The sequence below is a fragment of the Mauremys reevesii genome, linkage group 11 (genome assembly GCF_016161935.1).
Source record: "Mauremys reevesii isolate NIE-2019 linkage group 11, ASM1616193v1, whole genome shotgun sequence".
In the NCBI taxonomy this organism is placed as follows: domain Eukaryota; kingdom Metazoa; phylum Chordata; order Testudines; family Geoemydidae; genus Mauremys; species Mauremys reevesii.
Genome location: NC_052633.1, coordinates 43,437,543 through 43,462,792, shown reverse-complemented (window position 1 = coordinate 43,462,792; position 25,250 = coordinate 43,437,543). Strand labels below are relative to the sequence as shown.

Below are 25,250 nucleotides of genomic sequence, written 5' to 3'. Positions count from 1 at the left end.
AAGCCCCCAATCATTTCACACACTAACCTCATTGCAACCTGCCTCTAATACAAGGGTGCTGATTTGTCTCTCCTCTTCTTTGCTCAGCTAAAAGTCCATTGTCATATTATTAGCATATTATTTTACACCAGGTATTCAAGAGATAGCCTTGCACCAATATGACAGGTGGTTGATAAGAAAAGAAGTGTGACCATCATTAGCCAGATCTTAAATTAAATCAGTATATAATACTTGGTGGAGCCCTAAGCCCAAAACTCTGCATAATCCTTTTCATCAGATCACACTTCCGTGCCAACATGACTCATGCCTGTTTTTTGATGTACTTTGTCCAATGGTGTCAGGTATCAGAGGGGTAGCCGTATTTGTTGCTTTTTACGGATCCAGACTAAGAGTCCTGTGGCACCTTTTAGACTAACTGATGTATTGGGGCATAAGCTTTCCACAAAAGTTTATGCGCCAATATATCTGTTAGTCTATAAGGTGCCACAGGACTCTTTGTTGCTTTGTCCAATGGGTGAATTCAATATCTATGCCCATTAAAACTCTTGGACTCTTTGCTGAAACTGCCAATATGCATGATAAATGTGCCAAATGAAAATGTAGTTTAGACATGTTTCCACTAGGTACTGGACTGAGACCATTACCTCCTTTCATATAAACCACCAAGTAATCATCAGCTTGTACTGATCATCAGGTATGAACTAGTGATCTAAAAGTGAAAGGATCTGTATCCCATCTCAATAAGCAACCCAAGGATCTGTATCATGTTCCCTGTTTTTTTTCCTCTTAAGTAAGGGAAAAGAAAATGGGTTTTCTGCTACTATAGATTTTATAAACTGTAGACCATCACACCTTACAATTCACACACAGAAGGGTGGTATCTCCTTACTTCTCAGCAAAGACACTGTCAGGCTGCTGCAGCCTCCTATTACTAAGACTTTAGTCTTTTTACACTATATCTAACAGCGTATGTCCTAGTATATGTATATGATGAAAAATTAAAACTAAAAGACAACTGTCAAAATAAATGAACAGAGTATAGCGTGTTGTGATATATTATCCTAGAGTTTTTAAATTTGCTAATTCACACATTATCAAGGTGCTAGTGGGCTGGATATGTAGGAATTTATAAAAACAAAAACTTTTAAAGCAATGTTTTCTATCCTTCACTGTTTTTGAAGTTATGCTGTGCAGCCTGAAAAGTCAGCTACATATTTTCATATACACCCCAATTGTATTTCATGAAATGCAGCCATAAATATAATCTAGTTCCCATGCAAATTAAGTAAATTCTGCACAAAAACTGAATTCTAATACAGCACTAAAAATCTTGTTTTGCTGCCAGACAGAAAACAATTAGTTATAAGTAAAATGTACCTTATCCAGTATTTCTAGAACACCAACCACACCAAAAACTTCAGTTTCTATGGCACAGGATATCTCAAATGTATTATTTTATTTACACAGAAAAAATACTTGCACTTGCTAGACTTGCTAGAAATTTGCAAGTATGATAAGACTAGTCACCAAATCTCTATAGATTGCTTTAACAGGGTTATTTTAGCAGCCTTATGCATTGTCTTATGGGAACATTAGCACAGCTCAGTATGTGTGTAAGCGTTTCATTTTAGGAAACAAAGCAAAACAGGACACGTAGCTACAGTATGAGTTTCAGAAGATTAAAAACTCCAAAGACTGTTTGCAAACTTGAATGACAGTAAATATGGAGCAATGGGAAATTTCCATTTCCAGTTATTATTTTGCTTCACTTTGTTGAAATGCTCAAGGATTTGATATACATGGGAAAGCAAAAGTTTCCCACACTCCACCACCCACGCGAAAAACTCACTGAATAATAAGCACCAGAATAAATACAGTCACTGAAATTAATCTAAATCAGCAGGCTAAACAGACATTTTAAATTATGATACACACCTAAAAAAAGTCTGCCCAGGAAGACACACAACTATGTGGTTCATGTCTTTCCCAGTTAAAGAGCTGAGGTCAGTTTAAAAATCTTTTTAAAATAATTTTCTTTCCCTGGGTTAGTTAACCCTTGAGATAGTTAAACTAATCTTGGAAGATTTAATTGTTTACTTGTCTACTTTTAGTACTTTAGTTTAGTTCTGATAATTATAGCTGTGATGAAATATTTAAGTCGTGCACATTATAAGGGCATGTTTACAACCAACCAACGTTTTCACTGACATTTTAAACCAATTGTGAAAGTTTCTATTTTAAACGTTTTATATGTTTATTTTTAAATGAGACCTGATTTTGAGTCTAAATTCCCGGCCAAAGAACTTTAATGTGGAAGTTACAGAAAGCTTTTTTATCTGAGAAGCAACAAAACAGAAGGAAAGGGTGTTATAAGAGAGTGGGAAGAATTAATGTTAATGCAAGTCCCATCTACTCAATCATCCAGTCCTTGCATTTTTAAAGAATTTAATTTTTAAAATTGCCTTTATTTGTAAAATGAATCCTTTAGCAGACACACAGACTCCATTCTCTGTTCCACTGGTAGTTTAAATATTCCCTTTCCAATACATATTAGTTCTAACACATTTCTTGACTCCTAAGAATGTTCCATATCACATATACACAACCCCCAATGAAGAAATTCATAACAAAACAGATGTAGACTGGGAGGCACAATGCTGAGAAGCATATCAAATCTCTGCTTGGGTGTTTATTGTGTAATACTTAAAGAAAGTGACTTCCAAGGGTGCATACTGAAACATTGGCAGAGGTGACTGCATTGTTACAAAGCACATAGAATCAATTGCATACTTTCACGCTGGTTTCAGCAGGGGCAAGTAAAATGACTGAGAAATAGTGAGAGAATCTGGAAGGATTCATCAGCATGAGAGTGCAAAGGATTCACAAAAGGGCTGTCAATCAATTAAATTAATTGTGATTAATCATGTGATTAAAAATTAATCATGATTAATTGCACTCTTGAACAATAATAGAATATAATTTATTTAAATATTTTTGGATGTTTTCTACATTTTCCAATATATTGATTTCTATTACAACACAGAATACAAAGTGTACAGTGCTCACTTTATTTTTTATTACAAATATTTTCACAGTAAAAAAGTAAAGAAATAGTATTTTTCAATTAATCTAGAACACGTACTGTAGTGCAATCTCTTTATCATGAAAGTTGAACTTACAAATGTAGAATTATGTACAAAAAAACCTGCATTCAAAAACAAAACAATGTAAAACTTTAGCACCTACAAGTCCACTCAGTCCTACTTCAAGCCAATCGCTCTGACAAACAAGTTTGGTTACAATTTGCAGGCGATAATGTTGCCTGCTTCTTGTTTACAGTGTCACCTGAAAGTGAGAACAGGAGTTTGCATGGCACTGTTGTAGACGGTGTCACAAGATATTTACGTGCCATACGCAGTAAAGATTCATATGTCCCCTCATGCTTCAACCACCTTTCCAGAGGACATGCATCCATGCTGATGATGGGTTTTGCTTGATAACGATCCAAAGCAGAGCGGACCAATGTATGTTCATTTTCATCATCTGAGTCAAATGCCACCAGCAGGTTGATTTTTTTTTTAAATGGTTCAGGTTCTGCAGTTTCCTCATCAGAGTATTGCTCTTTTAAGACTTCTGAAAGCATGCTCCACATCCTGTCCCTCTCAGATTTTGGAAGGCACTTTAGATTCTTAAACCTTGGGTTGAGTGCTGTAGCTATCTTTAGAAATCTCACATTGGTACCTTTGCATTTTGTCAAATCTGCAGTGAAAGCGTTCTTAAAATGAACAACACGTTGGGTCATCATTCGAGACTGCTATAACATGAAATATATGGCAGAATGCGGGCAAAACACAGATTAGGAGACACACAATTCTCCCCCAAGGAGTTCAGTCACAAATTTAATTAACGCATTATTTTTTTAATGAGCGTCAACAGCATGGAAGCATGCCTTCTGGAATGGTGGCCAAAGCACGAAGGGGCATATGAATGTTTAGCACACCTGGCAGGTAAATACCTTGCAATGCCAGCTACAAAAGTGCCATGCGAACTCCTGTTCTCACTTTCAGGTGACATTGTAAATAAAAAGAGGGCAGCATTATCTCCCAAAAAAGTAAACAAACTTGTTTCTCTTGGCGATTGGCTGAACAAGAAGTAGGACTGAGTAGACATGTAGGTACTAAAGCTTTAAATTGTTTTGTTTTTGAGTGCAGTTATGTAACAAAAAAAGTACATTTGTAAGTTGCACTTTCAAGATAAAGAGATTGTACTACAGTACTTTTATGAAGTGAATTAAAAAACTTTTTGTTTATCATTTTTACAGTGCAAATATTTGTGATAAAAGTGAGCACTGTACACTATTTATTCTATGTTGTAACTGAAATCAATATATATGAAAATGTAGAAAAACATCCAAAATATTTAATACATTTCAATTGGTATTCTATTGTTTAACAGTGCAATTAAAACTGTGATTAATTGCAATTAATTTTTTGAATGAATCACGTGAGTTAACTGATTAATCGACTGCCCTAATAATTATATATTGTAAAGCATTTGGGCATCCTTCACACTTAAAGGTGTCACGACACCTTATCCATGTGTGACTGTTCAACATTTAATTCAATGTGAGATTCAAAAGTGAAAAATAACTAAATATAGGCGTTAGAACTTTAAAAGCGCTGGTCCCTACAGTGTCTCATTCTCTGATTATAGCAAAATGTAGAAGTAGAATCCTGCACTGACAATCATTTTACTATTTTTGTAGTTTAGCTCAATTTCTCTCTTTTCTCCCCCCCCCCCTCCTCCCCAAGACTGAGGAAGATTTTAATGTGCACTGCTTGGTACATGACACATTCCTGTCTCCACAGTAAAATACTATTCCACAGATTTATAATGTGCATAATCCAATGCTGCTGGTTATTCAGCTGAAATGTGGGTGGAAGACTCCTGCTTATAGGTAAGGAGAACAGACTATTAGATCAAGATCTAGATACACAGGGCCAGATTTTCAAAGATATCTAGACGCCTGAAGATGCAGCTAGGCACATAGATTTGATTCTTTAGTCCCCTTGAAATCAGTAGAAGTTAGATTAGGTGCTTTTGAATAACTCAGAAGGTGCCTGTTTGCCTATTTAGACACCTAACTGCTTTTTGAAAATCTGCCCCTTAGTTCATATTTAGCACTTAAATATAAGACCTGATTTTCAGAGATGCTCAGCCTGCAGCAGCTGCCATTAACTCTAATAGGAACTGTTGGGTGCACTTGAGAATTAGGTAGCTTATTGAGGTGCCTAAATAAGAATTTAGGAGCCCAAATTTAGACACTCACTTTTGAAATCTTGGTCTTCCCTCTTCTCTAATGATTAGAGGAGGTAAGTGGTCTGCCACTGCGTTGGTTTCTCTGGTTAACCTCAGTTATTTTGGCTGTAAAAGCTTATGATCATGCTCCCTGTGGTCCTCTGATATATTTCTAAGTGAGATCCTGGAGTCACTATTAATACTCATGAACAAAGAGGAATGGCTCACATTCCCACAAGACAAGAAAAAATTCTGGTCTTAGGCTAGTCACTGCTTTACTTCAATCTCCTGCTGAACCCATAGTGCCTACTGTCACGGTGATCATTCAAAGACTGTAGGTAAGAATCCCAAGTAGTCTTCCTCACCAATCCCCTCAGAACAGCTTTTGCGAATGACCAGAGACAAATGCTTCAGAAAGAAGCATGAAGATCATTCGTTGAAAGAATGGTAAATTAACATCTGTTTCACATGACAAATATTGACAGAAGTTATTAAAACTACACACATATGACAAAGTCATTTATGTGATCAGTCTAGCAGTAAATGTCACTGGCCATATCTGTATAGTCACATTGGCTGTTGTCTTGTGTTACTACCACAAAACAATTCTAATGATCTGTGGTGGGGCGTCTGTCCCACACTGGCAGAAGAGGGGTTAAAGCAGCCCAGGAGAGGCTGCACAGGAAGCCAATTAGGAAAGGGCTTGTAGAGACAGCCAGTCAGGAAAAGGCAGAGAGACAGTCAATTAGGGCCAGGCTGGGTCATATAAGAAAAGCTGATGAACAGAGCAGCTTCAGTCACTCCCTGGAGCTTGAGGGAGGGAGCATTGATTGCCCTGAAGGAGGGAGAAGAGAGCACCATGGTCAGAGCAGTGCTGGGTGGGATCAGGGGAGCATGAGTGAGGTTCCGGCTGACCGTTGCCAGACTGAAGCCCTGATACAAGGGCAGAGAAGGTGCTAGGGCTGTGGGTAAGTGGCCCTATGGGAAACAGACGGCACGGGGTTGGAAGTGATGCAGTGTGTGGCTGCTGGCTAGAGGGTCCCTGGACAGAGGACTGCCGGCCCCCCAGAAGGGAGGGCAGAGAACCGCATGGGGTACAGCCAGAGGGCTGTGTCCAGAAGAGGACACCCCGATCCTGAGAGCAAGACAGGTACTGACAACAGATGGCGGTGATATGCCACTAGATGAAGGTGTACTGGCAAACCAGAGCTAATTCCCAGGACAGCCAGCAGGAGGTGCCGTGGTGGTGAGTTGAGCCCTGTGACATTATCTCAGAAGTTCCGAGTGCTAAGAAAGAAATTTGAGTAAAAATTCAACTATGATGTAAGCAGGAGGAATTCCTTTGTTGTCTATGGAGCTCTTAGGGTTCATAGAATCATAGGACTAGAAGCCTGCTCTGGGGGGTGGGGCCGAGCAGCACGGCTGCAGCCTGCCAGCCCCGGAGCTGCAGCTGCTTCAGAGGCTGGGGGGAGAGCAGCGTGGCCAGAAGTGGAGAGACTCTGGCCTCGCCTCTTCCCTTCTGGCTGTGCAGCCTCTCCTTGCTCCCTCTGTTGGGGAGCAAGATCATTTCTCCAGTTTGTCCAGATCATTTTGAATTATAATCCTATCCTCCACAGCACTTGCAACCCTCCCAGCTTGGTATCATCCACAAATTTTAATAAGTGTACACTCTATGCTATTATCTAAATCATTGAAGATATTGAACAGAACCAGACCCAGAACTGATCCCTGTGGGATCCCACTTGTTATGCCCTTCCAGCATGACTGTGAACCACTGATGATTACTATCTGGGAATGGTTTTCCAACCAGTTTTGCACCCACCTTTTAGTAGCTCCATCTAGGATGCATTTCCCCAGTTTGTTTATGAGAAGATCATGTGAGACAGCATCAAAAGCTTTACTAAAGTCAAGATATACCATGTCTACTGCTTTCCCATCCACAAGGCTTGTTACCCTATCAAAGAAAGCTATCAGGTTGGTTTGACACAATTCGTTCTTGACAAATCCATGCAGACTGTTATTTATCTTCTTATCTTCCAGATGTTTGCAAATTGATTGCTTTATTATTTGCTCCATTATCTTTTCAGGTACAGAAGTTAAGCTGACTGGTCTGTACCTTCCCCAGGTTGTCCTTATTTCCCATTTTATAGATTGGCACTATATTTGCCCTTTTCCAGTCTTGTGGAATGTCTCCCGTCTTCCATGACTTTTCAAAGATAATCGCTAATGGCTCAGATATCTCCCCAGTCAGCTCCTTGAGTATTCTAGGATGCATTTCATCAGGCCCTGGTGGCTTGAAGACATCTAACTTGTCTTAGTAATTTTTAACTTGCTCTTTCCCTATTTTAGCCTCTGATCCTACCTCATTTTCACTGGCATTCACTATGTTAGACATCCAATCACCACCAACCTTCTTGGTGAAAACTGAAACAATGAAGTCATTAAGCACCTCTGCCATTTCCATATTTTCTATTATTGTTTCCCCCCCCCCCCCATTAAACAACAGGCCTACCCTGTCCTGGGTCTTCCCGTTGTTTCTAATGTATTTATACAATGTTTCTTGTTACCCTTTATGTTTCTAGCTAGTTTGATCTCATTTTGTGCCTTGGCCTTTCTAATTTTGTTCCTACATACTTGTGTTATTTGTTTATAGTCATCCTTTGTATTTTGACCTAGTTTCCACTTTTTGTAGGACTCTTGAGTTTCAGATCATTTAAGATCTCCTGGTTAAGGGTGGTCTCTTGCCATACTCCACACATCTTTCCTATGCAGTGGGATAATTTGCTCTTGCACCCTTAATAATGTCTCTTTGAAAAACTGCCAACCTGTCTTCAGTTGTTTTCCCATGGGATCTTACCTACCAGCTCCCTGAGTTTGCTAAAGTCTGCCTTCTTGAAATCCATTTTCTTTATTTTGCTGTTCTCCCTCCTACCATTCCTTAAAATCATAAACTCTACCATTTCATGATCACTTTCACCCAAGCTGCCTTCCACTTTCAAAATCTCAACCAGTTCCTCCCTATTTGTTAAAATCAAATCTAGAACAGCCTCTCCCCTAGTAACTTTCTCCACCTTCTGAAATAAATAGTCTCCAATACATTCCAAGAACTTGATGGATAATCTGTACCCTGCTGTGCTTCCCCCCCCCCCGCCCCCACACACACAGATGTCTGGGTAATTGAAGTCCGCCATTACCACCTAGACCTGTACTTTGGATGATTTTGTTAGTTGTTTAAAAAAAACCCTCATCCACCTCTTCTTCCTGGCTAGGGGGTCTGTCATAGACCCCTACCATGACATCACCCTTGTTTTTTACCCCTTTTATCCTAACCCAGAGACTTTCAACAAGGCTGTCTCCTATTTCCATCTCAAACACAGTCCAAGTGTATACATCTTTAGTATCTAAGGCCTGGTCTACACTAGAAGTTTGTCGAATTTAGCAGCGTTAATTTGATTTAACCGTGCAACCGTCCACACCAGGAAGCTAATTAGTTCGACCTAGAGGGCTCTTTAGTTCGAATTTGGTACTCCACCCCGACGAGGGGAGTAGCGCTAAATTCGACATGGCTATGTCAAGTTAGCTTATGTGTGGACGGAAATCGACCTTAGTAGCTCCGGGAGCTATCCCACAGTGCACCACTATGTTGACGCTCTGGACAGCAGTCCGAGCTCAGATGTTCTGATCAGCCATACAGGAAAAGCCCCGGGAAAATCTGAATTCCTTTTCCTGTCTGGCCAGTTTGAATTTCAATTCCTGGTTGGACATCGGGGCGAGCTCAGCAGCACCGGCAACGATGCAGAGCTCTCCAGCAGAGGGGTCCATGCAATCTCAGAGTAGAAAGAGGGCCCAAGCATGGACTGACCGGGAAGTCTTGGATCTGATCGCTGTGTGGGGCGATGAGTCTGTGCTTTCGGAGCTGCGCTCCAAAAAACGGAATGCAAAGACCTACGAGAAGGTCTCCAAAGCCATGGCACTCAGAGGATACAGCCGGGATGCAACGCAGTGCCGCGTGAAAATCAAGGACCTGAGACAAGGCTACCAAAAAATCAAAGCGGCAAACGGACGCCCGGGCCCAGCCCCAGACATGCCGCTTCTACGAGGCACTGCATGCCATTCTCGGTGGGTCTGCCACCACTGCCCCACCAGTGACCGTGGACTCTGAGGATGGGATAGTGTCGACGGGCAGTTTCTCGGCGATGTTCACGGATGGGGAAGATGAGGAAGGGTTTGTGGAGGACGAGGCAGGCGACAGCGCTTACACTACTGATTTTCCCGACAGCCAGGATCTCTTCATCAGCCTCACAGAGATCCCCTACCAACCCTCCCCGGCCGTTAACCCGGACTCTGAATCAGGGGAAGGATCAGTCGGTAAGTGCTATAAACATGTAAACATTTATTTTTTAAAAAACAGGAATAAAAACTATATGAAAAGAAGGTCAATACATATAGGGATAGAACAGAAATCCTCTTGGGAGAGTTCCACGAAGCTCTCGTAGAGGTACTCGAAAAGCTTCCGCAGGAGGTTCCTGGGGAAGAGGTGCCTTATTGGGTGCTCCGTGGAAGCACACTCTTCCGCGCCAGGCTATCCTCACGTACAGTGGGAGCATTGCCTCGACCAGCATGGCAGCATAGGGCCCTGGTCTGTGCAGGGATTCACGCAGCATGCGCTCTCTGTCTCTGTTAGTGACCCGCCTCAGGGTGATCTCGCTTGGCGACTGCTGCATCTAATTAGGGGAATTAGTGTAATGTTACTATTGGGAATGCTTGACTTTTCCTTTGCATAACAATGACCGTCGTTTAACAGCCACGTGGTGGAGGCTGCAGAGGGAAAGCATACAGGGATCTTTCCCGGGGACAGCCGCGAGGAGGTGGAACAGGGTCAGACTTTATGCTTTCCAGATTGCCTGCAGCAGGAGGGCACTGCTATCCATTAACTGTTAAGCAGCCTAAAGTTTACGGCTTACCAGGCCTGGCTGCTACACGGATTCTGCTGTCCTGCCCCGCTTGTCTGATCTCCAGTGCAAGACCCCAGGCAATGAAAGCGAATGCCGAAAATTCGAACTTGTCCTGAGAGCGCATGAGATAGGTGCCGTGTATGGTCTTGTTCACAGAAACAGACTAGACTGTGTTCAGTGTTCACAAACATGTATCTTTGCAAGGAAATCACTTCCTTTTTCCCCATCACACAGCTGTGGCTGTTTCCCGAACTGCCCCGGCATCCCCCTCACAGAGGCTGGCACAGATTAGGTGGCGAAAGAAAAAGACTCGGGACGAGATGTTTGCTGAACTGATGGCCTGCTCCAGAGCTGAGGCGGCCCAGCAGAACCAGTGGCGGGAGACCCTCTCTCAGCAGCAGTGCTCACACAGCAAACGGGAGGACAGGTGGCGGAAGGAAGACCAGCAGGCGACTCAAACGCTGCTTGGACTAATGAGGGAGCAAATGGACACGCTCCGGCACCTTGTGGATGTTCTGCAGGACCGCAGGCAGGAGCAGAGAGCCTCCCTGAACTGTATCTGCAACCGCCCTCCCCCGCCACAAAGTCCTGTCGCCCCCTCACCCAAAATCACAAGAAGGAGGGGCGCTAGGGGCCGTGAAAACTGTCACTCCACCCCAGCAGAGTGCTCATGTAAGAAACAGCTCTCATTCCCTAAAGTATGAGAATTGCTTCCCTTCCTGGCTCACCCAATCCAAAATCCCAGTTTCATCCCCCAACTGTGTAGTTGAGTATTAAAAATAGTTTGCTGTTCGTTACTGTTTCCGTCATGTTTCTTTGCAGAAGACTTTGTGTGAAGGGGAGATAGGGGTTTGTTAATTGCATAGGACAGCCACCATTACCAGGGTACAGACATGGGGGCAGGATCAACAGCAGGTCACACACAGTGCAGTCACTAGGCACCTGGGTCACTCTGGGAGGTGTCTGCTGCCCCAGGTCAGTCTGGGAGGTGTATGCTGCCCCAGGGTCCGAGCGCCTGGCATCCACAAATGGCAAGGCAGGCTGCCCTTACCATGCCCTTCCACCCTAGCCATGAGCCTCTCCGATGCCCTGAGCCCCAGCCAGAGCCATCATCCCCCTACACCTACTCACCCTTCCCACACACCCCTCACCCCTTCCTGCAAACCCACCCCTTCCTGCACACCCTCCTGTAACCGTCCTCCCCCCAGAGACCGCTGTAGGAGCAGGAGCCTGTCATTCCTCGAGTGTAGAAGCTGTCTGTACATCACTGCACACTGTACCCACCACCGTCTGTGTCCCTGTTTGAACCCTTTAACGTGAATTCGTTAGTAAAGAAAACTTTGTTAATTAAAAATGTTCCAATAACTTTATTTTTAAACGTCTGTTGGAAGGCGGGGAAACCTGGTGAACGGGGTATGTAACCGCTGAAAAAAGTCAATAGTAACTGAAACAGGGGCAGGTTCAGCTTCTCTGTAAAGAGACTGGACAGTCATAGGTTACCCTGCTCTCTGAGGAACCTAGCTTTCAAAGCCTCCCGGATGCACAGCGCTTCCCGCTGGGCTCTTCTAATCGCACGGGTGTCTGGCTGAGCGTAATCAGCAGCCAGGCGATTTGCCTCAACCTCCCATCCCGCCATAAAGGTCTCCCCCTTGCTCTCACAGAGATTGTGGAGCACACAGCAAGCTGCAACAACAATGGGGGTATTGGTTTCGCTGAGATCTGAGCGAGTCAGTAAGCTCCTCCATCTCCCCTTGAGACGTCCGAAAGCACACTCCACCACCATTCTGCACTTGCTCAGCCGGTAGTTGAAGAGCTCCTTGTCACTGTCCAGGGCACCTGTATAGAGCTTCATGAGCCAGGGCATTAGCGGGTAGGCTGGGTCCCTGAGGATCACTGTAGGCATCTCCACATCCCCAACAGTTATTTTGTGGTCCGTGAAGAAACTACCTTCCTGCAGGCATCTAAACAGACCAGAGTTCCTGAAAACACGCGCGTCATGAACCTTGCCCGGCCACCCGACGTAGATGTTGGTAAAACGCCCCCTATAGTCCACCAGTGGGCCGGTCCCAGGATAGGGATGTGAGTCCCATCTATAGCCCCACCGCAGTTTGGGAATCCCATTGCGGCGAAGCCATCTATGACGACCTGGACGTTTCCCAGGGTCACTACCTTTGAGAGCAGTAGGTCAACGATTGCGTGGGCTACTTGCATCACAGCAACCCCCACGGTAGATTTGCCCATGCCAAAGTGGTTCGCTACTGACCGGTAGCTGTCTGGCGTGGCAAGTTTCCAGAGGGCTATGGCCACTCGCTTCTGCACACTCAGGGCTGCTCGCATCCGGGTGTCCTGGCGCTTCAGGGCAGGGGCCAGCAAGTCACACAGTTCAAGGAAAGTGCCCTTACGCATCCTGAAGTTTCGCAGCCACTGTGATTCATCCCAGACTGCAGCACTATGCGGTCCCACCAGTCCGTGCTTGTTTCCCAGGCCCAGAATCGCCGTCCCATAGCATGAACGTGACCCATTGCCACCATGATCTCCGCGGCGCGGGATCCCGTGCTTTGTGAGAGGTCTGTGCCACTGACACTTCATGTCCTCACCGCGCTGCTGGAGCCTCCTCGCCCGATTTCTCAGCAGCTGACTGTGGAATAGGTGGACGATAAGGTGCGAGGAGTTGACAACGGCCATAAGTGCAGCGATGATCGCAGCGGGCTCCATGCTTGCAGTGCTGTGGCGTCCGCGCTGTCACTGACCAGAAAAGTGCGCAAACAGATTTCCCGCCGGCGCTTTCAGGGAGGGAGGGCGGGAGTGATGGTTGAATGACAACAGTTACCCAAAACCACCCTCGACACATTTTTCCCCCAGCAGGCATTGGGGGCTCTACCCAGCATTCCAATGGGAAGCGGGGACTGCGGGAACTGTGGGATAGCTGCCCAGAATGCACCGCTTCCAATGTCGACGCTTGCCCCGTTAGTGTGGACTCACAAAGTCGAATTAGTGTCCTTAGTGTGGATACACAAATTCGACTTCATAAGGTCGAATCCACAAATTCGACCTAAGTTAAATCGAACTACTCTTGTAGTGTAGACATACCCTAAGGCAACTCCTCTTCCCTTTTTTCCCTGCCTGTCCTTTCTGAGCAAGCTGTACCCTCCTATACCAATAATCTGTGATGTGAACTGTAACCAGGGAAAAATTAAAACTAAATAAGCCCCCCCGTTTCCCTTTTACAGGTACAGATTCTTGGACTTGTTATCAGGATCTATCACCTGAGGAAGTAGCTCCTGTGTCCCGCCCTCCCTCAGAAGTGTGGTGCAGGAAAGGAGAGGAGAGACAAAAGTTATGTTGAAACAGGTAAGTATTGTATTAAGGGTTGGTTACATGAATGGTGCATATGGGGAACACCACAAAAACACATATAACACAGCTAACAGTGGACTGCAATGAAGGAGCTTGAAGCTCAGACCCAAAATACCCCTTCCTTGGCAACAGAACAAAACAAATCCCCAGTATAGCCCACTGATAATCGGATGTCATCTATGTACAGGTCAGATGGTAGTGAGCGGTGGGTCCAGGACCTTCTACCCTCAGGCCAAACGCTGGCCTTTGGGGAGGAACGCTGGATCTCGGCTGCTGGATACTGACAAGCTGCTGGGACCGATGCTGCTGCTGCTGGACCAATGGACCCTGGATGGCAGGTAAGTTGTTGGTTTCACAGGATCCTTCACAGCTCTTGATCCGGAGACCCACACAAAAGCCCAACTGCACACAGCTGCCTCCTGAACGGACAGCACCGTGATGACATGGCACAGTTCCTTATAAAGAGTGAGTGGCAGGAAAGTTCTGAGGGGATGGCAGTTACAAGCCAGTCCCAACTGGTCTGAACCAGCTCTCAAGCCACAGCTCTGGCACCTTAATTTTCCCGCCTCTGGGGACAAAATGGAGATTTGACTCCATTTTGAAAAGTACCAAAGTCCATATTGATGAGGGGAAACCTTATAAAAATCTTATCCTAACCATTAAAAACCACTTATATAAAAATCACATAAAATCACCGCCACAACTGTGTCATAGTTGTGTTTGTTTACTAGCATTTCGAGTTCTTCCTGCTTATTCCCCATTCTTCTCACATTAGTATATAAACATCTAAGATACTGATTTGATTCTTCCCTCCTCCCCCCGGTTCTGTCGTCTCTCCCTTATCCCTGCTATAACAGCCAATGTGCTCCCCAAATTCTGACCCTTCTCTCAGGTCTCCATGTTTTTTACTTTACTTGTGGACTTTGGTCACCCCTTCAAACCTAGTTTAAAGCCCTCCTCACAAGGTTAGCCAGTTTGTAGCCAAATATGCTCTTCCCCTTCCTTAATAGGTGGACCCCATCTCTTCTCAGCAGTCCTTCTTCCTGGAACAGCATCCCATAGTCAAGGAAGCCGAAGCCTTCCTGGCGACACCATTCTTGCAACCAGGCATACACTGGTTTGTGTAGTTTATGATTACAATAGCTGAATGAGAATGTGTTGTTAGTTGTGTTACCATAGCACCTACACCTAGGAACCCTAGTCATGAACCAGGACCTCACAATGCTAGATGCTGAACAAACACGGAATAAAACGATGATTCCCTACCCCAAGAGTGTTGGGGAGTATTTTAATGGTGTGATGTTTAGGTGTATGGGGATAACAAATAAATCAGACTGTGGCTTTCAGTTCCTGGACTAATGGCTTATGTTCACTTCAGCAAAGCACTTAAGCATATGCATAATTTAAGCACAAGTAGTCCCATTGACTTCAGTGCTCTAAAGAGCCTTCAGATCTCAAAGCAGAGAGAAAGCGCAAAGGAGAGAAAAGAAAGTGGTATTTCTTTCCATAATAATTTCTTTGTCAGGGTGAAGATAAAGAGCACAAAACAAAACTCCAGGTGAAGTGTGCCCTTAAGTAGAGAGGAAGAAAAACCAAATTACTCAACAGATTTTTCACCTTCAGGCTTGATTTCCTCCAGTTTGTATCTTAAATGACAAAGGAGTGGGGAAGAAACCTACTACCCACGGGTATCCACATAGACACCACACTTTCTAGCAATGAAAAATCTCTCTTTTCATCTTCTTTTCTGGTATCTAGCTTTTTATAAAATGATTAATAAATGGTTTTGAGATTCTGAGAACATTTTGAAAAACAAATTGTGTACTCCAGATCTGTTGTTATACCTAATACACAGCCTCTCTTAGCTCAATCCTGCTTCAACTAGTCCCATTCGTTTTTCAATTTATTTTTCTCACATTCCGTGCAAGATCACAGCACCCCTGGCTATTGAGCTGAACGCTAAATTTAACCTTGTGTGTCCAAAATTTTTAAGAGTTTAAAATGAGGCTATTCAACTCTTGATTACACCATCAAACCCATTATATTTTCTTTAAATGTGTACACTGTTTTAAGACTGTTCCCTCCTGAACAACCTTTCTATTCCAGTTCAGGTTCTAGGTGATCTTAATAGTAGTCAGTCAGAGCTTGTTATCTGGGAGCTCAGTGTGGTATTGGAAGGATCACCAGACTGTAAATACTACCATCCCTAGAGTGACTTAGCAGGAGATAGATTCTGGGGAACAGGAGCAGATCACCAAAACAAATGCAAGCAAAAAAGCCAGGCACCAAGGAAATTCAGCCTTGAGTAAATGTGCAGGAACCAGGAAAAACCTTTACCTCCCTATGATGGCAGGAACAGGTGGAGAGAAAGTGCCTTTAAGGAACTGGAGAAAACGACTCTCTTGGTATATTTAAGACATTAAATATATAAGAGAAGTGTGTAGGCACAGTCCGGTGTGGGTGACTCAGGCATCCACCATAACACACAAGCCTTAAAGACAGAGTAGAAAAAATGTTTTAAATAAATATTTCATGAGAACTTCCATTATTGAAGAATCCCATATAATTTAACAGGGATTCTAAAATATTCTATTCTAAAAGCCTATAGAATTTAAAAGAAAACCTTGCTTTAGATTTCTTTGAGATGGCTTCAAACAACATATAGCAAAAGTTATTATTTTCTTTTAAAGTCTAACTTTTCCACAAGGATTGTAACAATTTTCTTTAGTCATTTCATAAGAACAAAGGAGAAAGTCACAGATTCAAGGAGGATATCTGAAAGAATATTTGTTAACTCGGTTGATTTCATAGAATACTCAATGAAATATTATGGCTTCAAGGCCTACTTCTCCCTCTACCAATAGAGTTTTTATATAGATATATACAATAGCTCTATAATGGCTCATATTGTTTATTCCATTACTTATATAGTTAATTCATATATTATAATTCATACCCAACTCCTGAGCCTTACTCTATTTACCATTGTTGTCATAGCCAAACACAGAGTGCATTAAAAAATTCACAAAAGCTTTACAAAAAATTCTTTAAGTGCAGCTATATCCCATTCCAACAACATATTTTCAGCCATATTTCCCCATGGATATCTCCATGGAAAAAAATAGCATTGCCCAGGATACTCTCAAGAATAAACGTCTCTAACTAATGAATTTTTTCAGAATGGCAGTAACTTTTAATAACAATCAAATCTACGTGTTTTTCCTAACATTTACAGGAAAGGGTGGCCACAGCCAACTGCTCTGACCTTGAGCCATCCCTTTGACCTATTTCTTCATCTTCAGATAAAAGAAAGTTCCTCCCCTTTTCCATGCCAATTGAGATTGTCCTGACCACCAAAACCAGGATGCTAGTCTCGAATGAAAAGCTATAAGGTATGTCTACACTGCAATTAAAAACCGGTGGCTGACCCCTGCAAGGTGGGAGGGTTCCAGAGTTCAGGCTGCAGTCTGAGCCCAAACGTCTACACTACAATTAAACAGCCAGTTAGCCCGAGCCTTGCAAGCCCAAGTCAGCTGGCATGGACCAGCCGCGGTTGCCTCATTGGGACGTGGCTGTTCAAGTTAAAAAATATCACCACCAATATGTGACAGATGCTCTCTCTGATCAGGTAATATGCTCTGGTACGTCCTTCACCTTCAACTGAATCCTTCCTTACTTTTGGTTCACATTTATGCTGCACCTTTGATCATAATGGCCAAAGAACCCTCCACCAAATACCATGTTTGACAACACTATGAGAAAATATGAGCATAAAAAAAGCTCACTCCATCAACTAAATCACTCCTGCCTAAAAAGACAAGATATCACACTGGCTAGTAGCAAGCAACTCTACAACCCCAAAACTGAAAGCGTGCGCTGGCCTACCTCACACCCCTTTGTCCTTCCATTTACTGTGTTCATATGGAAACTGAGCCATGTCCGTGTCTGACAGCTGCCAAGTCCTTCTGGTATGTATTCTATGAGCTACAAACCACATCTACTTGGCAGAGTCAGAATCATAACTTGTGCTGGGAGCTGAAAGAAAATAAACACAAATGGTTCAACCTGTCTTCTAAAACAGCCTGTAACACAGTTTAAGCTCTCTCACAGATTTGCCATTCTTCTGACCTCATCCTCAATCCTGCCTTTCCCACAACTGCTATTCTCATGATGCCCTCTGCGCTTGGAACATACACGTTAAAACCTGCAATATTATTTTGAGTAGGTGTCTGATGGGCCCAACAGAACTGCTTTCCTTCTCCAAAGTTTTCAGAAGTCCCTGGTGCTGGGAGGCTGGTGTCTGCTGGGGACGTCCCAAAGTTTCACAGGAATTACTGTTATTTGCATTGCAGTACTGTATCACCTAAGGACACCAAGGATAGGCCAGGACCCCATTGTGCTGTGCAAATGCATAACTGCTGGCTTTCTATGAAAATGGTCATTGTAGGCATGCTTTCTGTCTGTATTTCTGTCTTATATATTCCTGCACTTCAAGGTCGTGTCCTGGCCTTCTTTCACAAAAGCCACTGACTTGTACTCAAAAAGCCGCAAGGTGACCACAAATGGTTTAAGACACTTGACTAGTGTCTGCTTTCTGTTGTGTGACATCTGCAGAGCAGCACTTTCGACCGTACTTCAACTATAAGCTCTCTGAGGGCAAGAACTATTTTGTGTGTGTTTACACAAGAGGGTCCTGGCACATGATTGGCTCCTAGGTGCTACCACAATACAAATAATTAATACTTGAGCCATTTTCATGTGCAAAAATTAATCAACACTACAAATTCTCCAGTGGGGTGTCACATCAAGTGCTATCACCAAGAGTATAATTGGACACATTGGACAGCTACTACCAGAGTAAAAAAAGGCTGGACAGAGAATTTTGCTAAGCCAATACACACAAGTAGGAACAGTATACCTCATCACAATGCAATTTCATGAGCTATGCCTGTGTGTTCACAGGCAAGATTCAGGATCAGTAAGTGTTCATCTGTGTCCTAGCTTTTACCAATGTGTGTAGAAAACAGACTTTAGTTGGTCAGGAATAGCATGATTAGCTTTTGGTATAGTAGGAACTTCTAGGGATTTCAGTTAGTTATCATACAGTATTTGTTACACAGCCCATAAGATTTTTCAAAGCAAGCAAAAAGCTTGGCTTAACAAAGCATATGTTTTCTTTTTAGTTTTAATGTACCTTCCCTATTACATATGACACAAAAAAAGATAATGTCTTACCAATAATTTCCTTTCTGCTAGCAGTGTCTCTCATAGTACTGGGCATCTGGGATGATCCCCTCCTCTCTTCAGCTCACAGAGAGGGATCAAAGTCTTGGCACCTATGGCTACCCCCCCCCCCACTTCCACTCACCACCAAACGAGTTATTCCAAAGCTGTAGAAACTTGTATAATAATATGAGTTACAAATATTCGAGAGGTAACTAGACCAACTACGTACAGAGCCCACTCAGCATCTGACTTTTTGGCTCATAAGCCTTTCAGGGTGGGTAGAATTGTGGGAGATGCTGCTAGCAGAAAGGAAATTATTCGTAAGACATTTTCCATTGTGCAGCCCAGCATCTCCCACAATTCTGGTTGCCTGGGAAGTAATTAGCAGCGAATAAACATACTGAAGGTTATAGAAAAAGGTCAGAAAGAAAGGAGAAAAATGGAATCCCTCTCCATTTATAAGATTTGCTCAAAGGGCAATATTATTTCTGGGCCACCACTTGCAGCACCTTCCTGCCAAAGGAAGCCCCTACAGATAGGAAATCCACCTTATAGTGCTTGATAAAGGTAAAGGTAATACCAGTTGGCCACATGGCTACCTCACAAATTTCTGATGTGGATGCATTTGCTCTTTCTGCCCACAAGATTGTCAGGACTGCATGAAGGGTGCCCCGTCCCCTTTCAGAACTAGAATTTCAAGCCTTGTATGCCTTCACAATGCATAGCCTAAGGCGTTTAACAATGGAAGTCTTGAAAGTTCTGAGTACTTGACATTATGTGTGGGAGGATATTAATAGGGCACCTGACCTCTTTATGAATTCTGTATGTTGAAGATAGATTTTCAGAGTTCTTCTGACATTTAACATGTACTACCTCTTTTCAGTGGCATACTGTAGCTTCAGACAGAATGAAGAGAGAATCTGTTGGGGACCAGGGAAGGAAGAGTTTGCTTTAGGAATAAATTATTCTGAGTTCTAAGCACCATCTTGTCCTTGTGGAACATACAGTAAGGCTCTTGCAAAGATAGGGCCACCAGCTCTGACAGTTGCCTGGCAGACATGATGGCTATCAGAAAGCAAGTTTTGATGGACAAGTAGAATGCTGATACTGATGTCAGTGGTTCAAAGGGAAGACTTCTTAGAATTCTGAACACAAGGGGTAGGTTCCATTTTGGAACGTGTTCTGACTGTTGGCTTGGCTAATGAGACTGCTCTAAGAAATCTGGCTACCTGAGGGCTCTCTGCCATGGAATCCAGAGATCATGCAAACATCACACTAACAACAGTGAACACCTGACACGGTGCTGGGTTGGAGACCTTTATCGAAGCCTTCTTGGAGAAAGTCCAAAATAGCCCAAATTCCTGGATTCCTGGGATTTGTCTTATAGGCTGCTCTGCCATGCCAGGGAAGTGCTGAGTAGCCAGCAAGGAGGCACTGAAGCAGAGGCCCAGGGTGGTTTAAGTCACCGGGATGAAAACTGACATGGAGGAGGAAGAGGCTGGAGAGGGAAAACACTCCTCACACTGCTCCAGGAAAAGCTCCCTTGAAAAGCAGAAGATAGGTGGGAGGTATCCTTGTTCACACACTGCCACTGAGGCAGAGAATCTAGTGGCAAGCAGGAGAAGAGGCATGGCCAGAGCACACAGCACAAAGACTTGATCTGTCTCCATGAGCTGCAAAGAGGAAGGGAGCAACCCAGATGTCTAGAATTGTGGTAGATGTGGTCCTGAACAATTAATAACCAATATATTTGCCTTCTAGAGCTCACATTCACTGGTAGTGGTGTCCTTTTAACTTATGGCCATTCTGCCATATATACCTATAGATCAGGGCAATTCTGACCTTAATATCCTCAATCCAAGCCAATTTGCATACACGGACATAGGGGATTATACAGTAGTGGTGCAGTCAAAGCCAAGAGTAAAGTCAGCAGGTGAAAAATGCAAGTTGATCTTTTCTTCCTGACTCAAAAGATTTAGACTCCACAGGTACCAACTTGTGAAAGGTCAGATAGTCTAAAGTCACCATGTGTGGAAATTGAATTAGAGTCATGTGAGGTAGCTTTACTAATATTTTGGCAGTAAACTATTACTTGACAGAAAACTGAAATGTTAAAAATCCAGGTGCAGATGGAAGAGGACTCCTTTAATAGTGCAATCAGCATATTATAAATCAGAATATGGTACAGCAAAGCTGAGGGTCACTAGAACTAGTTTTATTCACGAAACCAGCTATGGCTGATTTCTAAATTCTATATTTTCTAAATATATCCCTAAAGGCACAGTGACATCTAGAAAAGCTAAGCATGAAAGAGAAAAGATTGTTCCCCTGTTATAGATGCCACCATTTTTTCCGGTGATCTATGGAAAACATTCTTTTTCAAGCAGCCATTTGGAAAGATCTGCTGAAACCTCAACTCATTATTTGTTTCCCATTCAAAATCTGGGATCCTTTCTTTAAGTGGGGGAAAAAAAGAGGGATACATTTTATCAGTGGATTTAGGGGTAAACACAGAATGTATGAGACAACAGGATTGTGCAAATAAATATTCATTGCTTTAGTATTTAAGAATTATTGTTTACTAGGACATTCTTAAGTTTTTAATCATTGTTACAACTTTAATATAGTTTTGCTTGTGACCACTCCCAGCTAGTGAAAGTAATGTACACTGATCCCAGATTATTGCACAAAAAACATTGGCAATATGCCATTCTTCAAAATAAACCTTTTCTTAAATGAGCAATTATAAAGCAATTTGTGCAATTAAAATACCATTGAATGTTACAAATGGTTTCTATAACACAAAATAAATATATTGTTAAACTAAATACAATTACTTTTATTCAACCAAAACCCAACATGAAATATTTTAGAAAATGGAAAATATCCCAATATTTGCAGTAGATATCTACAATCCAGTTTTTTTTTAAATCATCACTATAATCACATTTTCCCCTAAAAATTATCATCTCGACAAGAAAGACAAAGTGATAAAAACACTGCATCTATTATTAGGCATTTTCTTTTTATATAGTGTTCCAGCTTCACCTCTTTCTATTTCAGTAGCAAATGCTTATTCTATAAATATAGACTTTTGTATAATGTGCTTTGTTTTCTCATTATTGTACTGCTTTAAGACTATAATAAACTGTATGAATAATTTCAAAGCTTTTAGGATCTTTTTAGTTATACTTCATGTGAGCACAATTTTTATTTCTCTTTCACTAAATATGAAAACTGGATTTTTTTTCCCCGCTATCGTTTCTACATGTTGATGACAATATTTAAAAAGGTATCTAGTACTTATTGCTTATCAGAATATTATGAGAAAAAGCTATTCACAAAAATTACTTGTTATAGAGCAGAATGAGAAAAGCCAAATAGTATTAGTGTTAAGAAAATATTAAAATAGTATGAAAAACTTCAGATCATTTTGGTCCTGCTATTAGAAAAAAAGTTAAGGCAACTAAAAGCCAAATAATATTGATTCTAACTCTTAGCTGAAGAAAGGAAAACATACCTATTTTCTATGAAATTCTGAAGTGAACTTCACTGAATATAATTTTAAGATTTAATTTAACAAAGTAACATCGAGGCAACAAGTGGCAGATGTATATTTAAACTCACAATTTAACATTAGTATTATACAATTATAAACTTAAAAATCTGAAATTCTCAGACTCCTCTAAATCAGTATTTTTCAGCATGTTGCTACATGTCATTTAGTCTTAACAGTACAAAATGAAATCAACATTTGATTTTCATTTAAACAAAAATGAAACTCATCTGCACCTCATCTTAAAGTTCTGAAGCAGCATTTTCAGCTTTTACAAAAAAAGCAAAAATATTACTATAAATTACACATTCTAATAAACCTTCCCCAGGAATTAAGAGATCCAGCATGAAATTCCTATATTTTAATTGACAATGTATACTAACATTCACCTGCATTTACATTTGCAAAAATTTGCAGTTAGTATTAATTTGGCCTAGGCAATGGTAGTAAAGTGCAAAATATTTGGTATAATGTCTAATGGTTATATTTTTCTTCTGTGGGAAATGAGTGACTGAGCCTGGATCTTCCATTGACAGATATAGTATTTGATGGAGCAGCAACCTAGGAGAAAAGAAAAACTTCATCACATTGCTGAAATAGAAATATTTGTCCAATTTTAATTAATTTTCCCTGTAATAATTCAGTACTAGCTTACAAATGCAGCATTTTTTTAAAGTTCAATCAAGTTTTAAATTACCTTTGTGCAATTTTAAAAATCAGATATTTACTACTTCCACAGCATGTACACTTTGGTAGGCATTAAGTGTGAAACAACTCTTCACAAACTGCACACTTAATACATTTATCGAATGTGTCTGGAGCTCTGCTGCCATCTCAAAAGAAAAATGTGAAAAGCAATGTATTCACTGAATACATCCACATCTTCTTTTAGTCAAGTACACATTAGAACTGATTCCAGATATAATTCTTGATTTAAATGTGTTCCGTGACACTGCAATGAATTTTTTACTAAGTGGTAAAGTTTTACTAGGTGATATACCTGTTAAATTAAGACATTCAGGACCCTTTTTTCCAACAGTGCTGAATACACCACCAACTCCAACTGAAGTCAGTGGGAGCTGTGGGTGCTCTGTGATCCTGAAAATCAGGCGCTAAGATTAGATACCACTGAAAAGATCTTGAACAGAAATTACTAGCACAATTAAAATATTCTGAAGAGAGAAAAATTGTTTAAAAACAACCTCATTTGACCCATTTAGGTTAGTAATTACTGAAGGCTCCATTCAAAAGAAAAGATCCACGGCACAAAAGGCCACAGATCTTGGCTCTGCACTCTGGCAAGTTATTAAGGAAAAAAAAAGACTTGGCTAGCCATGGTAGCATTTTTGTCTGGTTTCTTGAATGCCTCCCTTACAGAGCTGCATCAGGGAAGGGGGATGGCAAGCACCTGATAGACCTTTTACCTAATTCAGTAGAACCAAATAGTAGCCAGTCATCACTCACAGAACTAGTTAATGAAAGCTATGAGTTAATTTACTTAAAATGCTCTTCCCAACCGGGATCACTGACTATCTGGATACTTATACCCAGGTGCTTTATTTCTTCATTGATTACAATATGCCCTGTTCTCAATTTTAAGCTTTTAATAAAAACATTGCCTGAATTCATCAGCACAACAGGCCTAAAAATAAAGCTGATGCCACACTTTCTCTCCCCAGCCCCCCATCATATGTCACCTTCCCTTTATTTGTTACAAAGGAAACAGTGCAGCAGTTAGCATTTTACACATCTGGAGTGTCAAGTGTCCCTATATTTGAACAGACTTCATGAAATTCTCACGGGCCACCATGCTGTAGAATGCTTTAAGTATGGTTTAGGTTCCTTCACTCCATTCTTCAAGTTCTCCCTGAAAACACACATCTTCTACAAGGTCCATAAAAATGCTGTTCCATTTCAATATTCCACTATTTTAGAAAAACTTTCAAATTCAGTTATTCTGAAAGACTCTTATCTGATATTTTTCTGGTCCTTTAGATTGTCAACTCCTTGGGCAGGGAGTGTCAAAACTTCTCTACTGATACAGAGTTGGCCAAGGAAAGTACGTAAAATCAAAATGTTATGGAACTCCTTGCTAACCTTTTTCCAGCTTGCCATCTATGCTTGATGTGTTTCTTGAATTCTGAAGAGCACTTTATCAATCTTGTTTTTCCAAATAAGTTATCAGGTATTACGGCAAGTATTGCAAACAGGTTTTACATATTTTTGATATTTTAATATTTTATCCACTTTTTTAAACATTGTATTTTCAGTTTCAATATTGTTCACAATGCAACTATGTAACAATAATCAGAAAGCTACATCATAAAAATCAAGCATGTTTCTTGTACATCAGATAGATCCAACTTCATCAAATCTCCAGAAGATTTAACGCTTGATTAATCTCATCCACTGTCCTTAAATGATTTGTAACTGGCTGACAACTAGTTCACTGCAATGCAGCTTCTAACTGTGCACCACCCTGACAGCACACTGGACGGACTGACCGATCATTCTGACTTTCCACTTGTGACTATTCTGGGGAAGCAGGGCTATTCAATCTGTGTGGAGACGGTGGGAGGCCTGGGAAACTCAAAGATGCTATTCCATTGCCACACTTCTGTTAAGAGTAAGGTTTACCATGTAATGTAAGCTGTTTGGGTGCCAAAATATGGACACCCACAGAACCCCATGTTCTCCTGAATATGGTTTTAAGGAATCAAAGACTTCTATAAAATAATTGCTTAGGAATAGGGATTTTGGGAGGGGTTGGGTAGGTGGGTAACAAAACTCTGGATCTTCAAAAGAGACAGGGTTCTGCAGTAACAGGTCATACTTCAGCACACTGGTGGAAGACAAAA

At 41.8% G+C, this 25,250-nt stretch overlaps 2 protein-coding genes and 1 long non-coding RNA gene across 8 annotated transcripts in view; all 3 read right to left on the bottom strand.

Annotated features, from left to right (window-relative positions):
• GRB14 (growth factor receptor bound protein 14) overlaps positions 1 to 19,508 on the bottom strand; it is a 132,454-nt gene extending 112,946 nt beyond the window's left edge. Inside the window, exon 1 of one of the 2 annotated variants that reach the window (XM_039495170.1) lies at positions 19,436 to 19,508. In XM_039495170.1, the coding sequence (XP_039351104.1) occupies positions 19,436 to 19,461 (26 nt within the window). In that variant the 5' untranslated portion in view covers positions 19,462 to 19,508. The remainder of the gene's footprint in view (positions 1 to 19,435) is intronic. The other variant, XM_039495165.1, reaches the window with a different exon arrangement.
• Positions 13,591 to 18,943, bottom strand: LOC120374839. 2 transcript variants are annotated; one of them, XR_005586275.1, is made up of 2 exons: positions 18,846 to 18,943; positions 13,591 to 14,065 (listed from the first exon to the last, which is right to left on the bottom strand). It is a non-coding gene; the product is annotated as an uncharacterized LOC120374839 (long non-coding RNA). The 2 variants fall into 2 exon arrangements; XR_005586274.1 differs by lacking the exon at positions 18,846 to 18,943 and adding an exon at positions 17,496 to 17,641.
• Positions 19,509 to 21,392: 1,884 nt separating the features above from the next.
• COBLL1 (cordon-bleu WH2 repeat protein like 1) overlaps positions 21,393 to 25,250 on the bottom strand; it is a 142,393-nt gene continuing 138,535 nt past the window's right edge. For all 4 annotated transcript variants that reach the window (XM_039495802.1, XM_039495800.1, XM_039495803.1 and 1 more), the window contains exon 15: positions 21,393 to 22,953. In XM_039495802.1, the coding sequence (XP_039351736.1) occupies positions 22,867 to 22,953 (87 nt within the window). In that variant the 3' untranslated portion in view covers positions 21,393 to 22,866. The remainder of the gene's footprint in view (positions 22,954 to 25,250) is intronic.